The sequence below is a fragment of the Gadus morhua genome, chromosome 11 (genome assembly GCF_902167405.1).
Source record: "Gadus morhua chromosome 11, gadMor3.0, whole genome shotgun sequence".
Taxonomy (NCBI): Eukaryota; Metazoa; Chordata; class Actinopteri; order Gadiformes; family Gadidae; genus Gadus; species Gadus morhua.
Genome location: NC_044058.1, coordinates 14,567,280 through 14,584,603, shown reverse-complemented (window position 1 = coordinate 14,584,603; position 17,324 = coordinate 14,567,280). Strand labels below are relative to the sequence as shown.

Here is a 17,324-nt window from a genome sequence, read left to right as displayed (position 1 = left end):
TGCTTTTGATGTCCAAAGGGCCAAGCACACGGGGTGTGGAATTCGGTTAATATTTGTAGCGCAAACAATAAAAAATTAATCGTAGGACTATGATTTACGTGTCTATTTTGGATGCGAAGGTTCTAAAACACTGCGTCTGTACTGGCACGGCCGTGGTGTTTTGACTCAGTGTGTCTTAAAGCACATAAGTAAGCTGAGTAAGCTCTCACAATAATGAACAACATGCAGTCAAATTATTTGACTGTTCACAGCAATGCCAAATCCCCCACCCTGCTCCCTTTCTATCAGTGTAGATAAAATATGATTTACAGTCTCATTCACATACATCACCTGTCTCTCTGTCCCTCTCTTTCTCTCTTTCTCTCTTTTCCCAATACGCCGCACTCCATGATGTAAACACTTGAGCACGTCCGCAGATGACTGAGATTGCATCAGTGAACATCCAACAGATTAATATGTCTTCTTCCCCATGCCAAAATAAAATGCAAGTGGCAATTAGAGCCAGGGGTTAATGAAGTATGCTTTCAGCCTCCCACGTTGCAACTGCTCACCCATTTGGTTTTAAATGCGGTGCAGGGAACAGACACATTAGAGGCGTCTGTGAGACGCTCAACGTGTAAAGTTTTGAGTCATGCTAAATTTGTTCATGCCATGTGTGTGTGTGTTTACGTGTGTATCCTAGTTGTATTAGTGTGTGTGCGCGTATGCATGTGTGTGTGTATTGTGTGTGTCTCATGCTTTGTTGACTGGGCCAACAGGCTATTCCTATATTTAGGTGGAGCATTACCCCAGAGCAGCTATTGGAATAACAAGTGATTATTTTCTTTGTCAGACCCAGCTGTTTCCTCAGCTGCCTGCTATTCCCTTCACTTCTCTCTCCCTCTCTTAATCACCAACGCTGTCCCTAATTTGAGCCTACTGTCTTCTCGCTCATGTCATCTTTTTTTCTACAGATGAATCAAAACGACATCCATTACATTGATTTTGGTTCAGTTTTTGCAGGTTCTCACCAAATAACTCATATTGCACATTTCAATCTATTGACTTTTTTTAAGTTTATTTTATATATACCATTTGTTTTTCCTTACCTTTACACTATTTAGAATTTATTTATTGTTCATATTTCTTATTTTAATTAATTAAGCTCATCTTCTCCTTATTGCACCTTGGGTCAGAGACAAACGCAATTTAGATTCCTCTGTTTGTCTGGCACATACTTTTGAACTGACATTAAAGCTGACTTTGACTTTGACACCCGCCCAACTCTCTGTCTCTCTCAGTGACCTGGAGCCGATGCCGGCGGAGAGACACCCCTCCCAGCTGACGGACGGCGAGGCGCCCCCCCGGGAGCCCGGGGCCAACGACAGCGGCGGCAGCACGGCGCCGCGCAGCACTGAGGGCTCCGTCTCCGAGGACGTGTTCACCGAGTCGGAGCTGTCGCCCATCCGCGAGGAGGAGCACCAGGCGTCCAGCGACGACCTCTGCCTGATGGACAAGTCCTCCGGCGCCTCCACCGAGTCGGTGCAGACCGTCACCCAGCTGGACGTCGGCCCCCCCTCCGCCTCCCGGGGCGGAGACGGGTCGGCCAGCGAGCCGGCAAAGGCTTCGGCCCCCGTGGAGGACGTTCCACCAAACACTGCAGCGGAACCCCGGGCCCGCTCTCCTACGGTGTCCAAGCAGCACAGCCTAGAGGGCACCGCAAGCACACCCGCCGCCTGCGCTGCGAGCGGCCCCACCAGCTCCACCAGCCAGGCACGGGGGAGCGGCGACGGCTCGTCTCGCCCCGGGTCCGAGAGCTCGGCCGAGCCCGGCGCCGGCGAGCCCCCAACCAGCCAAGAGGGAGCCTGCGGCGAGGGCGCCACGGACTCTGTGCAGCGGGCCGGGGAACACAAGGACACAGTGGAGCCCACGGAGAAGGAGGGCCCTCAGAGCGCCGCAGAGGGTAATTGCACTCTCGGCTCCGCCCACTTTTCAGTGGCTCAGAATGCACTGCACCATCACACAGGTCGCCCCTGATCAACGCTCACAGTAGTGGCCAGTAGTGCACTTTTTGTGTGTTCTTCCCACTCCTCTTGGTTGCATTTTAGGATGACTTGCTCCAACATCACAGCTAACCCATCGCCCAACAATGTCGAGGTGTTCTCCGCCAACCTCCACAATCAAAGCCAAGCCCTGTCCGCCTTCCCCCGGCTACGTCAGGATCACATCCCTCCTGCTGCTCCCTGATAACCTTTACCAATCTCCTTTGTGCCTCATCGCTAGCAATTGGCATCCTGAGAGGAAGGGAAACGGCAGCGTCTGTGTTGTCATCACTTTGTCAGTGCGAGGCGGGCTTTAAACGAAGGGTTTGTACGGCTCTTTGATGCCTTGCACCGCAGGTTGCAGCGTTGCGTGCCTACCTGCAGCCGATAAGCTAAAGCCTATCAAACGCCAGAAGGGTACAAATACACCTGCTACCAGATGAGGTGGGGGGAGGGGGAGGGGGAAGGTGTTGTATGCTAATGTTTAAACCTATCATCAAAACACCCACAAAACTCTTCTCTCCTGGGTGGCTTTATGTGTGAGGCGGTAAATGCTAAATTCCCAAACGCCTCCGGAGAACAAAGTCAGATTTCCACTCCCTCCCTCCCTCGCTCCCTCCCAGGCTTTAACCTTGCTTCAATCGTCTTCTGGTTGGCCTAATCTTTGCCTTGTTATCTGATTGCCCACTTTCATTTGTACTGGCTTAGATAGCGATGTTGTAGCTAAAGTTGTTCCTTCTCCCCCCCCCAGTGATGAGAGAAACGCAGTTTAGATTTAAAGTTTAGTTATTTATGTCTCTGGCAATTATTGCCCAAGAGAGAAAAGGGGGCTGTGATATCCACTTGTATTTCTCGGCTGCACAGCAGGGTCACCCTTTATTCTGAGCACATTAGCTCAGCCCACACAAGCAACCGCAGCCTCATGGAAAAATACTCCGCCTCACAAGCTGAATTAATAAGTTAATTAAAAAAGGAAATATATATGCATGCATTTGTATTCCTCCTGCCGTCATTATGTTTATTAATCCCCAATGCACCACTGACGATGAGGATGCATTGTCATGCGTAAATGCGGCGTTGCATGACTTTCTCTAAGAAACTACTGATTTTTTTTTTCCCCATACAAGGATCAGTGGAGAGACGAAAACCTCGCTCTCACAAGTTCCTGTGTCTGCGTGTGGGGAAGCCCATGAAGAAGACATTTATATCCAACGCCAGCGCCTCCATGCAGCAGTACGCCCAGCAGGGCAAGAAGCACGAGTACTGGTTCTCAGTGCCACAGGAGAGGTCAGTTTGAGCACTAGACGCTATATAGACTATTTACAGCATGTCATCCTGGCCTAAAAATGGTGGCCCTATTGCTAACTGCAGCTAATCCTAAATCAAGATACGGGGGCAAAATAAAACAAAAAATCCCTTCAATAAAAACTTTTTACAGGCTACTCATCAGCAGTATGTGATCTGGCACATCCTCTCTTTTTAACATGAAGAATCTATCCAAAATGCATTCTTTGTGGAGCCTGGCACTCATTTGCCTCCTCTGTACTGCCCATTTCCCTGTGCTGACAAAGCCAGGCACCACCACAATTCATTATTTATCCACTCTGCAGGGGAACAGTCCCACACTCTGTGTTGGCCCACTAGAATGATCGAGCAATGCAAATTATCTGAGCATTGGTTCTTGGTGTCAATGGAAGAAGGTTAACCATGCTACTGAAGATTTTTCCACAGGCAACATTTAGTTTTTATAAACTCAACTGATTTATTGGACTTTCCATTTTAGGCTTTGATGTGATCTGGATGCTTGGCAAATCAGAAGCGTCCACAATTAGGTTATCACCCTTAGCAAGGACTCGTTGCATGGAGATATTGACCCATATTAATATGTTTTGCTTTTGAATTAGTCCCAATTGCTTAATTCGATCATTTCATTTTCTGAGAAGCCCATAAACACAAAAGCCAAATTGATTTGCCCAGCTGAGTCCTACTGAACGGCCACAGCATACTGGAGTCTTTGTTCGCTCTGTTGGCCACATGGAGAGGGAGAACCGGGCACTAGGGATGGAGAAGATAACGCCAGGCGTCATCTGAGAATCTTAAACAGACACCCCATTTACAATGTCCTGCATGTTACAAATTATTGTAATTCTGTTACGTGTGTGTGTTTGTGTGCACAACCGCTTATGCATACCACTGTCAGACCACTAACTCCTATCGCAAAGATACTGGAAAATGTTCTCTCTGCTGTGAGCCCTGATAAGTCATCTTGTTGTCACCAACCCGTTGCTAGGCTACGACACCTTACACCTGGGGAAAGTGCTATGTATTTGACAAGGGCTTCTCCCCAAGACAGAACCATGTGATATTCATTCACTCATTGATTTACTTCACTCGCATGCATATAATTACTGTTTTATAGGAAACCGTTGCTTGGAAATATGCAGACTACAGTGACAATACCTGGTTGAAGGGTTACCAATAGGAATTACAATAATGGTGACCATAAGGAAAATATGAATAAATGTTTTTCTGCTTTCTAATACATGTATTGACAATTGACCTATTTTCTACAGTCGTCCAAGCATTCTGCTTGCTAAATAACTTTTGATTGCACTGCACTGTGGTGTTTCAATATGCTTTAGTATACTCAGTGGTATAGAGCCATCATGGGGCTATCTCCAGTTCCAGATTGTCAGTGAATACCTTCATTGTACCCCCTGTTTGCTTCTCCTGCAGGTCTGAGCACCTGTACGTCTTCTTCATCCAGTGGAGCCCGGACATGTATGGGGAAGGGGTGAGGGGGGTGGGCCGGGAGCCAGGGTTCAGGGTGGTTAAAAAGAACCAGGATTCGGAGAAGGCCGCAGAAGAGCCCGTCACTGATATCAATGTGAAAGAGTGGGAGGTAGGCAATGGTTTTTTTTCTTCAATGTAGCTGTCGTACCGTCTTAATGTTTTTTGTATGGCATGGATTAGGAATAGCTCTATGCTCAAGATGTCCCAACACAAGAGCATTTTAAAATAATTTACGTCGACAACATAATATACATGCCCACATGCTCCCTCAGGGATCAATAATTGAGATTAATCCATGCCTGTGAATCTGAAACTGTTGTGTTCATATTTGTAGTGTTTAGTGATGCATCTGTCTAGTGCTTAATCGTCAGTTAATTTATCTTTCTTATGGCTTTATGCACAGTATTATTGTAAATCAAATTGTGTGTCTTTTTATTTTACCATCACTAGCTTGTTATTGCAACATGCTTTCGTCCTGTATGTTTGAACTGTCAATGTATCAGTGCAAAATTGTGTGTAAAAGTGTGTCAATGTTGTGTGTCATTTCTGCACACGATTTCCTTCTCTTGGAAATGTGTTCACTTCAGTCAAGTTGCAACCGAAGCTCTCTGCATGTTTGTGTAATTTGTTTTTCATGAGTTAGTGTGCCGTTTTGTTGTTGCATTTATTCGTTAGTTCTCTGTGTCTCGTAAGACACTGAATATATTTTTGATGGCTAAACACAGCAAAACTGTATCAAAATGATAAACCATTTACAGAAATTAGATTTATTTATTTTTTTCGGGTAAACTGAAGATTAAATCTTCTACCGTTCCTATTATGTTGTCATTGTTTCTCGCAGGGTTTATGTATTGAAGGCGTAGAGTTCGATTTAGGGATGCACGCTGTGGCTGTGTTTCTGAATACAGGGTAGACTGCTTGCCCGGGATATTATTTGATAGGTTGTGCAAGGGCTAAATGAGAAGGATTCTGTTGCTAAAGAAATTTATAGAATGCATTTGGTACCTCTGGAGTGAAATATTAATGTAAATCAGTCATGGAGGAAACAAAGTGGAATGATTTGTTTTCCCTGAGACTGGCTGTCCAGCTGGATGCTACCCGATCTTCCACATTTGAATAAGTAAATAGACACCAGCTTGTTTACTTTGATCAAACATGAATCTTGAACATCACAGATTATGCCTTGTAGATTTTAGATTTTATTGTTTGTTATGCAATGGCAAATTGTATTCAACAAAAAATATAAATTGTATCTAAGGTGAATCTGCGTGTTGACAGACTACTCGCTATTAACATGTTTGATGAAAGGGTGCTGTGTCTTTAAATCCCTCTGGTTGTTGAAAGTGAGCAATCTTTTTATCCAATCGGCGTCCGGTGTCACTCTTTTGCCATGCTGTCATTGGTTGTTGCCGATGTCTTACAAATCATCCGAACGACTACAGTGGTGAGAAAGTATTCTATTTTAGTGCACGCAAGGCACAGTTTGTGGCGCACGGGCCTTTGGAATTACTTTAAAAAAGAAAGCTTGTAATGAGACATCCCGGCTCTACACTAGTGCTGAAAGCAAGACATGTTTTCTAGACGGGTGAAGGTTCAAGAAGAACCTCTGACCCCCAAGTATACATATCATGTAAGTTGTAAACAATATCCAACGTTGTGTGAGTGTGTGTGTGCGTGTGTGTGTGGTTGTTGTTGTTGTTGTTGTTGTTGTTGTTGTTAGCTCACTGGCAAACGCGCCTGCTAGCATGTTGGCCGAGGTCCGACCTGACCAAGCAGCTGGTGTTTTATGATGCATTATTAGCCTCACTGCTGCTCATTCGTGACACAAAAAGTCCTGATTATTATCGTGAGCATACACCGTCCTTGTGGATCCACGGTCCCCCCCATAGCAAACATTTGGTAACAGTTATACATGTTTTTGATTCAAGTTCCCGGGGTCGCAGCACGCAGACACTGTCCCGGTCCGCGTGGACGACAGCTCTCCTGGCAGGGTAGAACTGTAACCCGTTCAGACATTCCTCTACGTTTGGGGAGAACAGGTTAATAACACGATGACTTTCTGGCAAATGTTGACTATGGGGAAAACAGTGTGTAGGTCCCTGAATGATGATGTAATAACTAATTTCCGAATACCTTTTGGAAGAGTAGGTGTAATATAATACTATGCGTGATTTGTGGTTCACATTTCGGGCTGAATGCAGCCTGGATTTTTGACTAATTACAGAATCCTGGTAAACTGAGTCCAGATTTATGAAAGACAGAGGCATGGTTAAGATACTAAGTTTGTTCATAAAATGTACGTAAATTGGAGGATTGTCTTTTGGCAACCTGCTATTAAATTAATGTTAACGTTTAAGGCCCTGCCCCCTCAGTCCCAGCTAACGCGACTAGCATCACTGTATTTGTAGGACCTTTTTATAAGAATTAGATATATTTTGCTCTTTCTGCTACATTATTGACCGCTATCAAGAGGAGGTGAAAGTAACTTATCAAAAGCTTGAATGGATGTATTCAGCTTTTAAGTCATTAATTTAACTTGCTTTACTCCATATCTGCCTGATATATTAATCAGAGCTCTGTGAACTGCTAAGAGAATGCGTAAACGGCCCGAGCATGGTACACTTGCTCATTTATGTCTATTTGTGCTGGGGAATATTTGCATTATGTGCAATATTCACATTATGTGGACTTGCTGATGCATCTCAACAGGGTATAATTCCTTGTGTGGGTTGTAGAATTTTGCTGCGTAAGAGTCGGTGGTAAATGTCTTGGCACTTGCGAAGAAAGTTTTTTTTATTAGTAGGCTAGTTATATTCACAGGAAGTAGGAAACCAGTGTTGTGTGAGGGCAGGACTTGTGCTGAGTGGTTGCTGCACACTACAGATCAACTTGTTGTCATGGCGAACATATTACACAAACATGCTGCATGCATAACGGCCTGGAGACTCTTGGATGCCGTCGGATTATCTGTACTGTGGTCTACAGCCATGTCCTGTCACAACAACTGAAACCCATTTTTCAGGGTTGAAACTAGGTCCAGCCTCGGATTGGCCTGCTTTAAAAAAAATAAGCAAGAACACTTCTAAACGACCTCCTTTCTTTCATTGTTATTTCAAATTGACACACTTTTACAAGCAATTTGCCAAACAGCAAATGCACTGAACATTCTGCTGTTAACCCCTCCTCCCCTTCCTTTTATCCCCCACTAAACGAAGAGCAGCACTCGGCAGAGTTTCATGTTGCTCCTGTCCCTGTCTTTTGTACTACCAGGTAGTGTCTCTGACGGAGTACCACCGTAGGATCGATGCGCTAAACAGCGAAGATCTGCGCTCACTCTGCAAACGACTTCAGGTGCCCTGATGAGCCCTAACTGCCCGCCCATCTCTGCTCTGTGTAGCCAAGCCCAGCCCTACATTGACCGCCAACACTCATACTAACACACTGTCCCTTTGGCTCTGCTCTGATGTTGCAGTCCTCGTGTTCACATCTTAACCTTTGTCGACATGGTCATTTATCTATGTGGTAGGCTACCCCAAGCCTGGTTTTATTCACAGATTTGATTTGAAATGTGAAACTGCAGCCAATCAGGGTCATCCTGTCTGTCGCTTGTCTCTTGCTTGTCCCTGTACAAACCAAGTCCGCTATTGTGCTCAAACGAGCGGTGGATTCAGGAGCGGGGTCCATGGCTACCAGACAGAGAATGGAATGATGGATGAATGGAAGAGAGGTGGGGGACGGGGGGTCGGATGAGAGAAGTGAGACTCCATTGACGGTGAGATGGATAGTTTACTAAAGAACAATGCAGCTAGGCCCTGATTCGGTGAGGACTGTAACGTGAGACACCCCCCATGCCAACCCCGGGCGAAGCGCTCACAATCAAGCCTGGTTATGGAGAAAGATAAACAACCCCAAAGGAAATCTCGAGCGCGGCGCACAAATAATTTATTGGATTGGTTTTCCTATTCACTTTGCATTTGTTCCCCTTGCCAGACACAGGACTGGCCACTCCCTTGCTTCTGCCAAGCCAGACCTAGTCATCTGGCGTTGGGCAAGGGGAAAGAAAGATATCATTCAAATTCTAGGATTTCCTAGTGGCCGTGGAGCAGACAAAAGCTGCTTCCTATGCTCTTGGGAAGAACAAAGAACGAACTGAAAAAAATAAAAGATTATTAAAAAGTAAAGGATGGAGCCTTGGATTCCCTGGGCAAGCTAGATGCACCATGTGGTGAATGTTCTCCCTGCACTAGACCTGTCACTGTCACCTTCATCTGCTGTTTACAAATCATTGCTCCTGTTAAGGGTGCGGTTTCAAGCTCATTTCTAATTTCAGCCACAGGGTATCTCCGCCAACCTTAATCTTTTGATTATTCTTTTGTAAAAGGTCATTGTTCATGGTTTTCCTCAGTTTCTCCAGCATCTACTTCTGAAATTAAATCGTTTTTATTTTAATCTTAAATAAACCAACATTTTAACTACCTAATTGAGTTTTATTCTGGAAACTGAATGTCTTTCTTATTTTGACAATCTTTGGATTGGGCAGATTGCCAAAGATAAAAGATAGAATACTTCTCGCTCTGTAAGAATTTCCTTCGGAAGGTTCTTCCGATCCAATCGTCCTCTCTGAGGTCTGGTGCCCGGCTGTCCTTGACTCCTCTGACTGATATTGGTTCCCCATGGCAGATTACCACCAAGGAGGAGGCCAAAACACACCATGGCACGTCCATCAAAACGGAGCTGGAGCCAGAGACCTTCAAGCCCAACCTCAGTGAACCTAGCGACCTGCTGGAGGCCGAGCAGATAGAAAAGGTATGGCCCCTTGTGTCAACCCCTTCACACCTGCCCTCACATGCAGCTCGGCGTTGTTTAGAGCCTGGGATTGGAGATGAGGAGTTATTCAACAGGTTTTGTACATCAATCAGCGCGAGGTATGTAGTAGTTGGAGCTAGATGTAGAGGTGTTTGGCTTAGCTCAAAAGGTACAAAATGCAAAAAAAAAAAGCCAAAAAATTTACTCTCAAAAGCATGCCGTCACGTAGACGCAAACTTTAAAGCTTGTCATCTAGACTAATTGCTCCGACTCTGCAGCTTTGTGCAGCGTTTTGTCAATATTTAGAATAGAGGTAGCCTGAAATCAATTTTTTTTGCATAGTGTATGTTTTTTCAGGCACTTGGAAATTGGAGACAATAGAGTATAATGTAAATGTTGAACTGGAGAAAGCTTCTAGCCTGTTGTTATAGATTTAATAAAAAACATAAACGTATCAGCAAGGCCAACATATAGTTGTCAAACTGAGTCCCTTTTGGTGTATTGACGGGTAGATAGGCAATATGCTACGTCCTTAAATCACTGTGAGGAATGGACCTGGCTCTAGACCGGCCTGGCACAGCTCAATGCTGGTGCAAGTAAGGTGCTCATTGGGTCATGAGCCTGTGCTTTCAGCTTTTTCCACAATCTCGCTCTCTCTCTGCCCCCAGTCTAATGACATAGCTGATGCTGCTCTACCTAGTGGAGGGTATGCTGAGGCTGCAGAAAAGGCAGAAAGTCATGTGTAAAGAATGCCAGGAATTTATCCGCAGCCATAAACAACTGGGATAAAAACAATGAACACGCAGTGCTGCTTTATACGGGCCTTGTTCTGCCCTGAAACTCAATGTTTCATACGGTGTTCTTAGGCAAGGGTGTCCGTACTCTGAGAATCTACTTTAGCACGTGCTCTGGTGTGCCCCTCATACGGCTCCAGTGGGCTTTATGGCTGGCTCCGTGCTATCTCCCCACGCGCCCTCCTGCCCTTTTAATCCGTCTGTCTGCCAGCGGTAGGAAAAGGCTGTGTCTCCCAGGGAGCGCTGCACCCTTTGTTTCTCCTGAGAGGCGGCTCTCCGTGCACAGGGCCCCGTTACTCCCCTTTAAAAGGCGCCCGTGTTAAAAGGTCACTGCGGACGTAATTGAGCACTGATGGCTTTGGCCTTTTTATTTCATTTTTAAACCCGTTTTTTATTTGGCCCTCTTGACTGCCCCTACCTTCCTGCTTCCTTCCTTCTTTTCTTAAATGTTGTTCAATGAATCGCTCATTGTGCTGTGAATGTTGTTGCGCTGAGCATTGACTGGTCTTCGTCTGGAGTTCTGCTGGCCGCACCTAGAAGAACACAACCCAGGTCTGGTGAAGCTGTGTGTGGCTTTATTGTGCCTTCAGGCTGTACACTTGCAAGGTATGGTTCAAGTACAACACTCAACCATAAGTGTTTCTCGTCCCGCAGTTGGCCAGGAACCTGCCCCCACGGACCATCGGCTACCCGTGGACGCTTGCGTTCGGCACGTCCAAGCACGGCATGAGCATCAAGTCCCTGTACCGGGCCATGCAGGGCCAGGACACGCCCGTCCTCATGGTCATCAAGGACAGCGATGGACAGGTGAGGGTGCCCGGTGTGCTGCTGCTGGGCTGAGGGCAGGCTATGGGGCGTACCATGGGCTTTGGGTTCAGCAGGAGAAAAGGACACCTGCTGTTGATGTCGATGTCCGTGTTGAGCGTGTTTGCTCTCTGTTGTTTCCTGCCCCAGGTGTTTGGCGCGCTGGCCTCCGAGCCGTTCAAGGTGAGCGACGGCTTCTACGGCACCGGGGAGACCTTCCTGTTCTCCTTCAACCCAGAGTTTGAGGTATGTGGTACAATACTTTTAAGGTGGCGTTTTCTGTGCTTTGATTTCCCCCAGTCGGGCGAAGGTGTTTGAAACGTTGTCTTTGGAATGAGACTAATTTGAACGAAAATGTCCCCTTTCAAACTTTTTTTTAAGTGTATATCATCAAACTAAATTCCCTGCAGCGCGCTTCATGTTGCGTCTCCGTGTCATTGACGCATCTGTCTATGATTGGAACAACCTCTTGTCCCGTGAGACGTTCTATGTGTGATAAGGGTGGATCCCCTGTATCTAAGATACCATTTTCACTTTCTTTGTTTAAAATCTTCTCAGAAAACGTGTAACTTTTAACCAATTAATATCAACAATTATGCAGAGTTAGACATCAGCTGTCAGACTCTTTCATAATGCATAGTGTTTATTATTTGTGTTGTCTACACAAGTTTATTTATAAAGTCCTTAATCACATCTACAGACTCAAGGGGCTTCATAGGCTTGCTTTGCTGCTAATGGAGGAGAATGAGCAGACTGCTCCCAGACCGTAGACCTCACACGGCCAGGGAAAACACTCTGAATATCCATTTACAGTATAAAAATGTGCCTAATCATGGAGGGACTTGGAGAGTTCTCCCGTCCAGCCTGTTAAGGGGTGTGGGGAGTAGAGATGGGGTGGGGGGGGGGGCGGGGGGAAGCCAGATTTGCGATGAGTAAAAATGTTTCCTTTGTTTCTGTGACCACTAATAGGCCAGTAGTGTCTGAGACCATGCATCCCAACCAGCATGTTTTAGTTAATCTTACTGAAAAAATCCTGACAATCAAGCCTCCTTAAGTAATTTCTCAATTTTCTCTGCAACATGGTCCACTATCAACATGGTCCACTGTTTATTATGACATGTTATTATACTTATCATTTCTTTGTCATTTATTCAAGTTAGTTCCATTGAATTACACCACAGTATTGTTAAGTACTTCATCCCGATAGGGATCAATAACGTTCCACGGGTGTGTGCATTATTTTGCCATAACGGGACGAATCTGCCTTTTAACAGTTCTAAATCAATGCAATTCAAACTTTAACAACCACGTTCAAACAGAATTAGCAACCAGGTTTTTACTTGCCAATGTTAAAATAATATCCCGAAAGCACCGCAGAAGAATCGTACATTTCAGTAAATCAGTAAAAAAACAATAATATTATAGATTAAAATAACTAATGTCTGATCATTGGCACTATAACTGTGGTTTAAGTAAATTAAACCGCTCCAGGTGTACTGTTGTTGGAAAATAATGTACAACAGGGTTGTGATGTGGCCGAGACGAAGCCGTTGTTGCTTACCACCGCAAAGGTATCAGGGACAAGCCCTTCAGGACTTGGGCACCTTGCTATTGGAGGCCTACATGTATGCTGAGCATAATTGGGGAATGAACACGCTTAGTATATGTAGTCGTGAGTTAGAACTCCTGAGCTGAGCCACTGAGCTGTCAAGCCCCTGCAAATAACTTGTTATCTCCATTTAATTGCGTTTCATCTGGCTCTACTTCCCAAATAACGTTTCAATCCAAACCTTAATTACTTTGCTTTATATGGTGTTGAAATTTGAGACTTTGGGAAACAAAATAATCAGTACTGTAAGTCTGTACAATAAGCCATATTGTCCTATGGTCTACCCTCAACTGAACTATAGCTAGGGTAGGGAAATTGGGGTATGGTGGAAACCAGCCAGAGAAATCTTGATTTTCTCTGAGGTAACTCCCTCTGAGGTAACTCTCCAAAAACATCTGACTAGCTCGCTAGCTTTAGCAATAGATGTGCCTAGCCTTGTGGAAGAATCAGTCATGATCAATGAGTGCACAGGCAGACTGTGTGCAGGTATCAGAGTAGGTATGTAGACAGACGGGTAGGCCATCCAATAGTTTCATTCAGGCCAAATTAAATGATTGAACGACGGTTCAATCGATGCTAAAGGCATGCGCCAGCCAGAGATGCAGGATTCGTCTGGTTTTGGACCATTTTATTTGGTTATGTCGATAATTTCAACAAATATGACAAAAGAAGCTAATAAGATAAATTGCCTACCCTAGCTTTAAAAGTGTTGCCGTGGGAAAAGGACAGTGACGCACATGTTATGCACACATGACATGAGCTCTTTCATACGTTACTAATGCTCTGTCCCGTGTGCAGGTGTTTAAGTGGACAGGTGACAACATGTTCTTCATCAAAGGAGACATGGACTCCTTGGCCTTCGGTGGAGGAAGGTGAGGCGTATGAGCAGCTTGCTTAGGCCCGTATCAGACGGCTGCCGGGAAGCAGTTATAGAGAAGGCAACATAAAGCAGATTAGCATTTGCCTTAATTGAATCTGATGATAAGGTATGACTTTCAGCGCATCGTGTCCTTGATTTTTGAATCAAGGATCCCGGACACCTTTTCACTCAACTTCTTATGAAGTGTAAGGCAGCTTTGAAGGCCCTTTCCATTTAATTTGTTATCTCTCTAATGGCAGCCCATTTAATGATTTGGAAAGCATTTTGCCTTGCATTGTTTGACTTTAATAGTTAATTACAGGTTGAGGAGACCAGTTGTACAATATAAATCTCAAGGTCCCTCAAGTTGATAAATTCAAAATGGCAAGAAAATGTTTTATTCTTTTCCCAATTGTTGTTGCTGCTATTGGTTCCTGGCTCGGGCGATGTGACTTAATGAGTGTTTCTTGCTCCCTCTAGTGGTGAGTTTGGTCTATGGCTGGACGGAGACCTCTACCATGGCAGGAGCCACTCCTGCAAAACCTTCGGGAACCCCATGCTCTCCAAAAAGGAGGATTTCTACGTGCAGGAAATAGAGATCTGGGCCTTTGAGTAAACCACGCTCCAAGCTAGAGGGAGGAGAGGGAGAGAGAGAGAAAGAGAGAGGGGGAGAAAGAGAGGGAGGGTTCAAATTCAAGTTTTTGGGGTATAAAGGAGGACTAATTCACAGGGAGACTTCCTCCTAAGTACACGGACGAGATGTGGACTAACTGGACCGCCCCCCCGGCCCCCACCGGGCGGCCGGCCAGCCTATCGGAGGCGCGTTACTCCTGAAGTTACTTACGGAGCTCGACGTTACCTATTTGTTTTTCCTCTTTGTGAAAACTTACCTAATGTGTGTATCTTGTTACGGCCTTGTGCAGCATCTAGCGGGGGGGGGGGGGTGTGCGTGCGTGCGTGTGTGTGTGCGTGCGTGCGTGTAAAGCAGGGAAAATCAGGGTAAAACTAGACGACTAGATGAAGAGGGGTGGCGTTTGCGGCCGTCTGAGCAGCTCCCCGGTGCGACCGGTGGTGGCCATGGCTCAGGTCAGGGACATGCACCCTGCGTCGACCTGGATTCTGTGGGTGACTACACAGAACCTCAAGGAGCCCCAACTCCTCCCATCCCCCCTTAACCTCTTTTTAAAAAAAACGACAACCTATGTCGAGTCAATAGAATATTACTCACTGTGTGTGTCAGCCTTGATATAGGGAGAACCCCATTTACAAAAACAACTAAAAGCATATAGGGCAGGGAAGGACGTATTAAAAAAGCATAAGCTGGTGAAATCCAACCCCCTTTGTAACTTCTTGTCTGAGGCGAAAAAAAAAAAAAAAGTCAGTCACGTTTGTGGTCAAACACAAGCAGGAACACTTTCAAATACAAGGACGCATCGGACGGGAAGATGGGGAGGCCGCCGTTCCATCCAGGGGAGGGCTCATTCTTCAGAGGCTAGACTATAGAGTATTGTGAATTTGTAGTCCTGTCGTTCACGTCCACACCCCCCCCAACCACCACCACCACCACCACCATCTCAGAAAGCACACAGCTGTACTCCGAATGCCCATCGTCGTAACGTTGTGTCCAGTGGGTGTACGTGTACGAGTCCAGCTTATTGGGGGGAGCTGCGTGTACTGTTCGTAGACAGTAACGTGTTGCAATAGATTTCTTTCTTTCTGTGGAATATGCAAATGACTGTCATGTGACCTCAAATAACACGGGTTGTCGGCACTTTGGCCGCCGCCTGCAGCCGCTCTGTCCCGGGAGTGGACCTTGTATAGCTTCTACGTCTTGATACACCGTTGCTTTTCTGGTTATCATTTGAAAAGCCTGGGGCGTGGTCTAACTGTTTTACATGCATATATGACAATTATATATTGGTATATATGATTATATATGGATTTATATAATCATATATATATATTGCTGTTAAGTGTGACAGTGATCTATTTGTGCTGATATTTCAGCTGTTAGAATATAATGTATATTACCCTGTAAATTAATGTTAAAATAGTAGATTTGTTCCTATAAATATATATATATAAATACATATGCTATATATATATATAAAGTGTGGATTGGTGGGTTGCTTCTAGCACTTTAATCTGGTGAAAAGTGTCATTGCCAGGTTCTTAGATTCTTAGTAGTAGCTGTACAGTCCCTTTTTTATTTTGTATTATTTGATTTGATCACAACGATGTTACAACTTTAGTAGAAAGCTCGCTGCTCCCAATATCAATAGGGATGTACTCTAACGCTGTGTGTCTAAACAGAGGGTTGTTCCTGGGCGGGGGGTGGGGAGAGAGAGAGAGAGAGAGTGGGGCCTCCTGGTTCCTCCGGTGGTCTCCGGTAAGTCTATTATGCTTCTTTGAAGGGAAGTTTGTACATAACCATCGTCCTGAGCAGATTTCCTCCCCAGACCCTTCCTGGTCTTCCACACCAGTATGTCCTCGTGGAGAGTCACACAATACAGATCTTTTTTTGTTTTTCCAGATATTTCACAAGAGTACAATGTATCCAGTGATGTATAAATAACAATAAAGCTGAAATTGTTGTAACCTGGAATACACTTCTGTTTTGTTTAATTGCTGGTCCTTGTTCGAGTTAAACAAGGACCTGACGATGTCTGAATAAATGTATAAATCTATTTTAAGTTGGTGCACTTGGTAACAAGGAACCAAACCCAACTACGGGTACCTTTTCCTCTTTTGGGAGCGCATTTTATATGCAGTTAATTTTAGTAGGCTATCTACCACATCCCAATAGTAGGGCATTTTAAATAAGCAATACTATGCTCATTTGTCCAGGGACAATTACCATGTGTTATCCCCTCCATTTTAAGATACAAGATCTATTAGAACTTGTATGAATTATATAAAATATAATTCACTGAATTTCCCCAAGTCGATTTCTTAGCTGATTTGAGCCTCTGTCAAGCAGCTTCAGCGATTCAACGGTTGGAACAGGTAAAAAGGAAAGCGAGAAACATGCGCTCAATATCAATAATTATCACAGACTAGAGCTAGTTTGCTGTCTGTGGCGCAGCAGGGAGGGCTGTTATCAGTTCTGGGGACGTGGCCTCAGAGTGGTCACCATGGAAACTTTACATTATGATGACATTATGGAGAGGTAATTCATGTGAATGGCAGATGTAACCAATTTATGGCACAGCAGATTGAGCTCATGCTGATTGGTTCTAGACCCCAAGGTCCAAGTCCTTGGATAGTGGCTCCATGGAAACCGGATTTCAGTCAAGGTTTTCCCCTCTTAGAACAAAGTCAACAAATATCTAACCGTCCCATGACTTGGAAAAAGGGACCCATACATTTATCTACTGTAACTGTATGTAACTGGTTTCAATATGGCCTCCCTAACACGTCTGCTGCTGGACTTCTTACTAGCTCTCAATTGGCCTCCCCTTATATCTCTGATCTCCTGCGTCCCCGAGTGTCCTCCAGGTCATCGACCAAAAACCTGCTGGATATTCAAAATCATAGCTGCTGTCTCAATGGGGCTGTAGAAAGGTCTCAGGATAACAAGGCATTCGTAGTGATGTGGTGGGAGGTTAGATACGTCACAAATCATTCAACGTTGTTAA

The 17,324-nt window shown here is 45.0% G+C and overlaps 1 protein-coding gene across 9 annotated transcripts in view; it reads left to right on the top strand.

Annotated features, from left to right (window-relative positions):
* The window catches only part of oxr1a (oxidation resistance 1a), a 133,630-nt gene extending 117,339 nt beyond the window's left edge, over positions 1-16,291 (top strand). For 7 of the 9 annotated variants that reach the window (XM_030371028.1, XM_030371031.1, XM_030371029.1 and 4 more), the window contains 9 exons: positions 1,281-1,942; positions 3,149-3,308; positions 4,758-4,923; positions 8,085-8,165; positions 9,495-9,620; positions 11,069-11,221; positions 11,369-11,464; positions 13,626-13,699; positions 14,167-16,291. In XM_030371028.1, the coding sequence (XP_030226888.1) occupies positions 1,281-1,942; positions 3,149-3,308; positions 4,758-4,923; positions 8,085-8,165; positions 9,495-9,620; positions 11,069-11,221; positions 11,369-11,464; positions 13,626-13,699; positions 14,167-14,302 (1,654 nt within the window). In that variant the 3' untranslated portion in view covers positions 14,303-16,291. The remainder of the gene's footprint in view (positions 1-1,280; positions 1,943-3,148; positions 3,309-4,757; positions 4,924-8,084; positions 8,166-9,494; positions 9,621-11,068; positions 11,222-11,368; positions 11,465-13,625; positions 13,700-14,166) is intronic. The other 2 variants (XM_030371033.1, XM_030371035.1) reach the window with 2 other exon arrangements.
* The last annotated feature ends 1,033 nt before the right edge of the window (positions 16,292-17,324 follow it).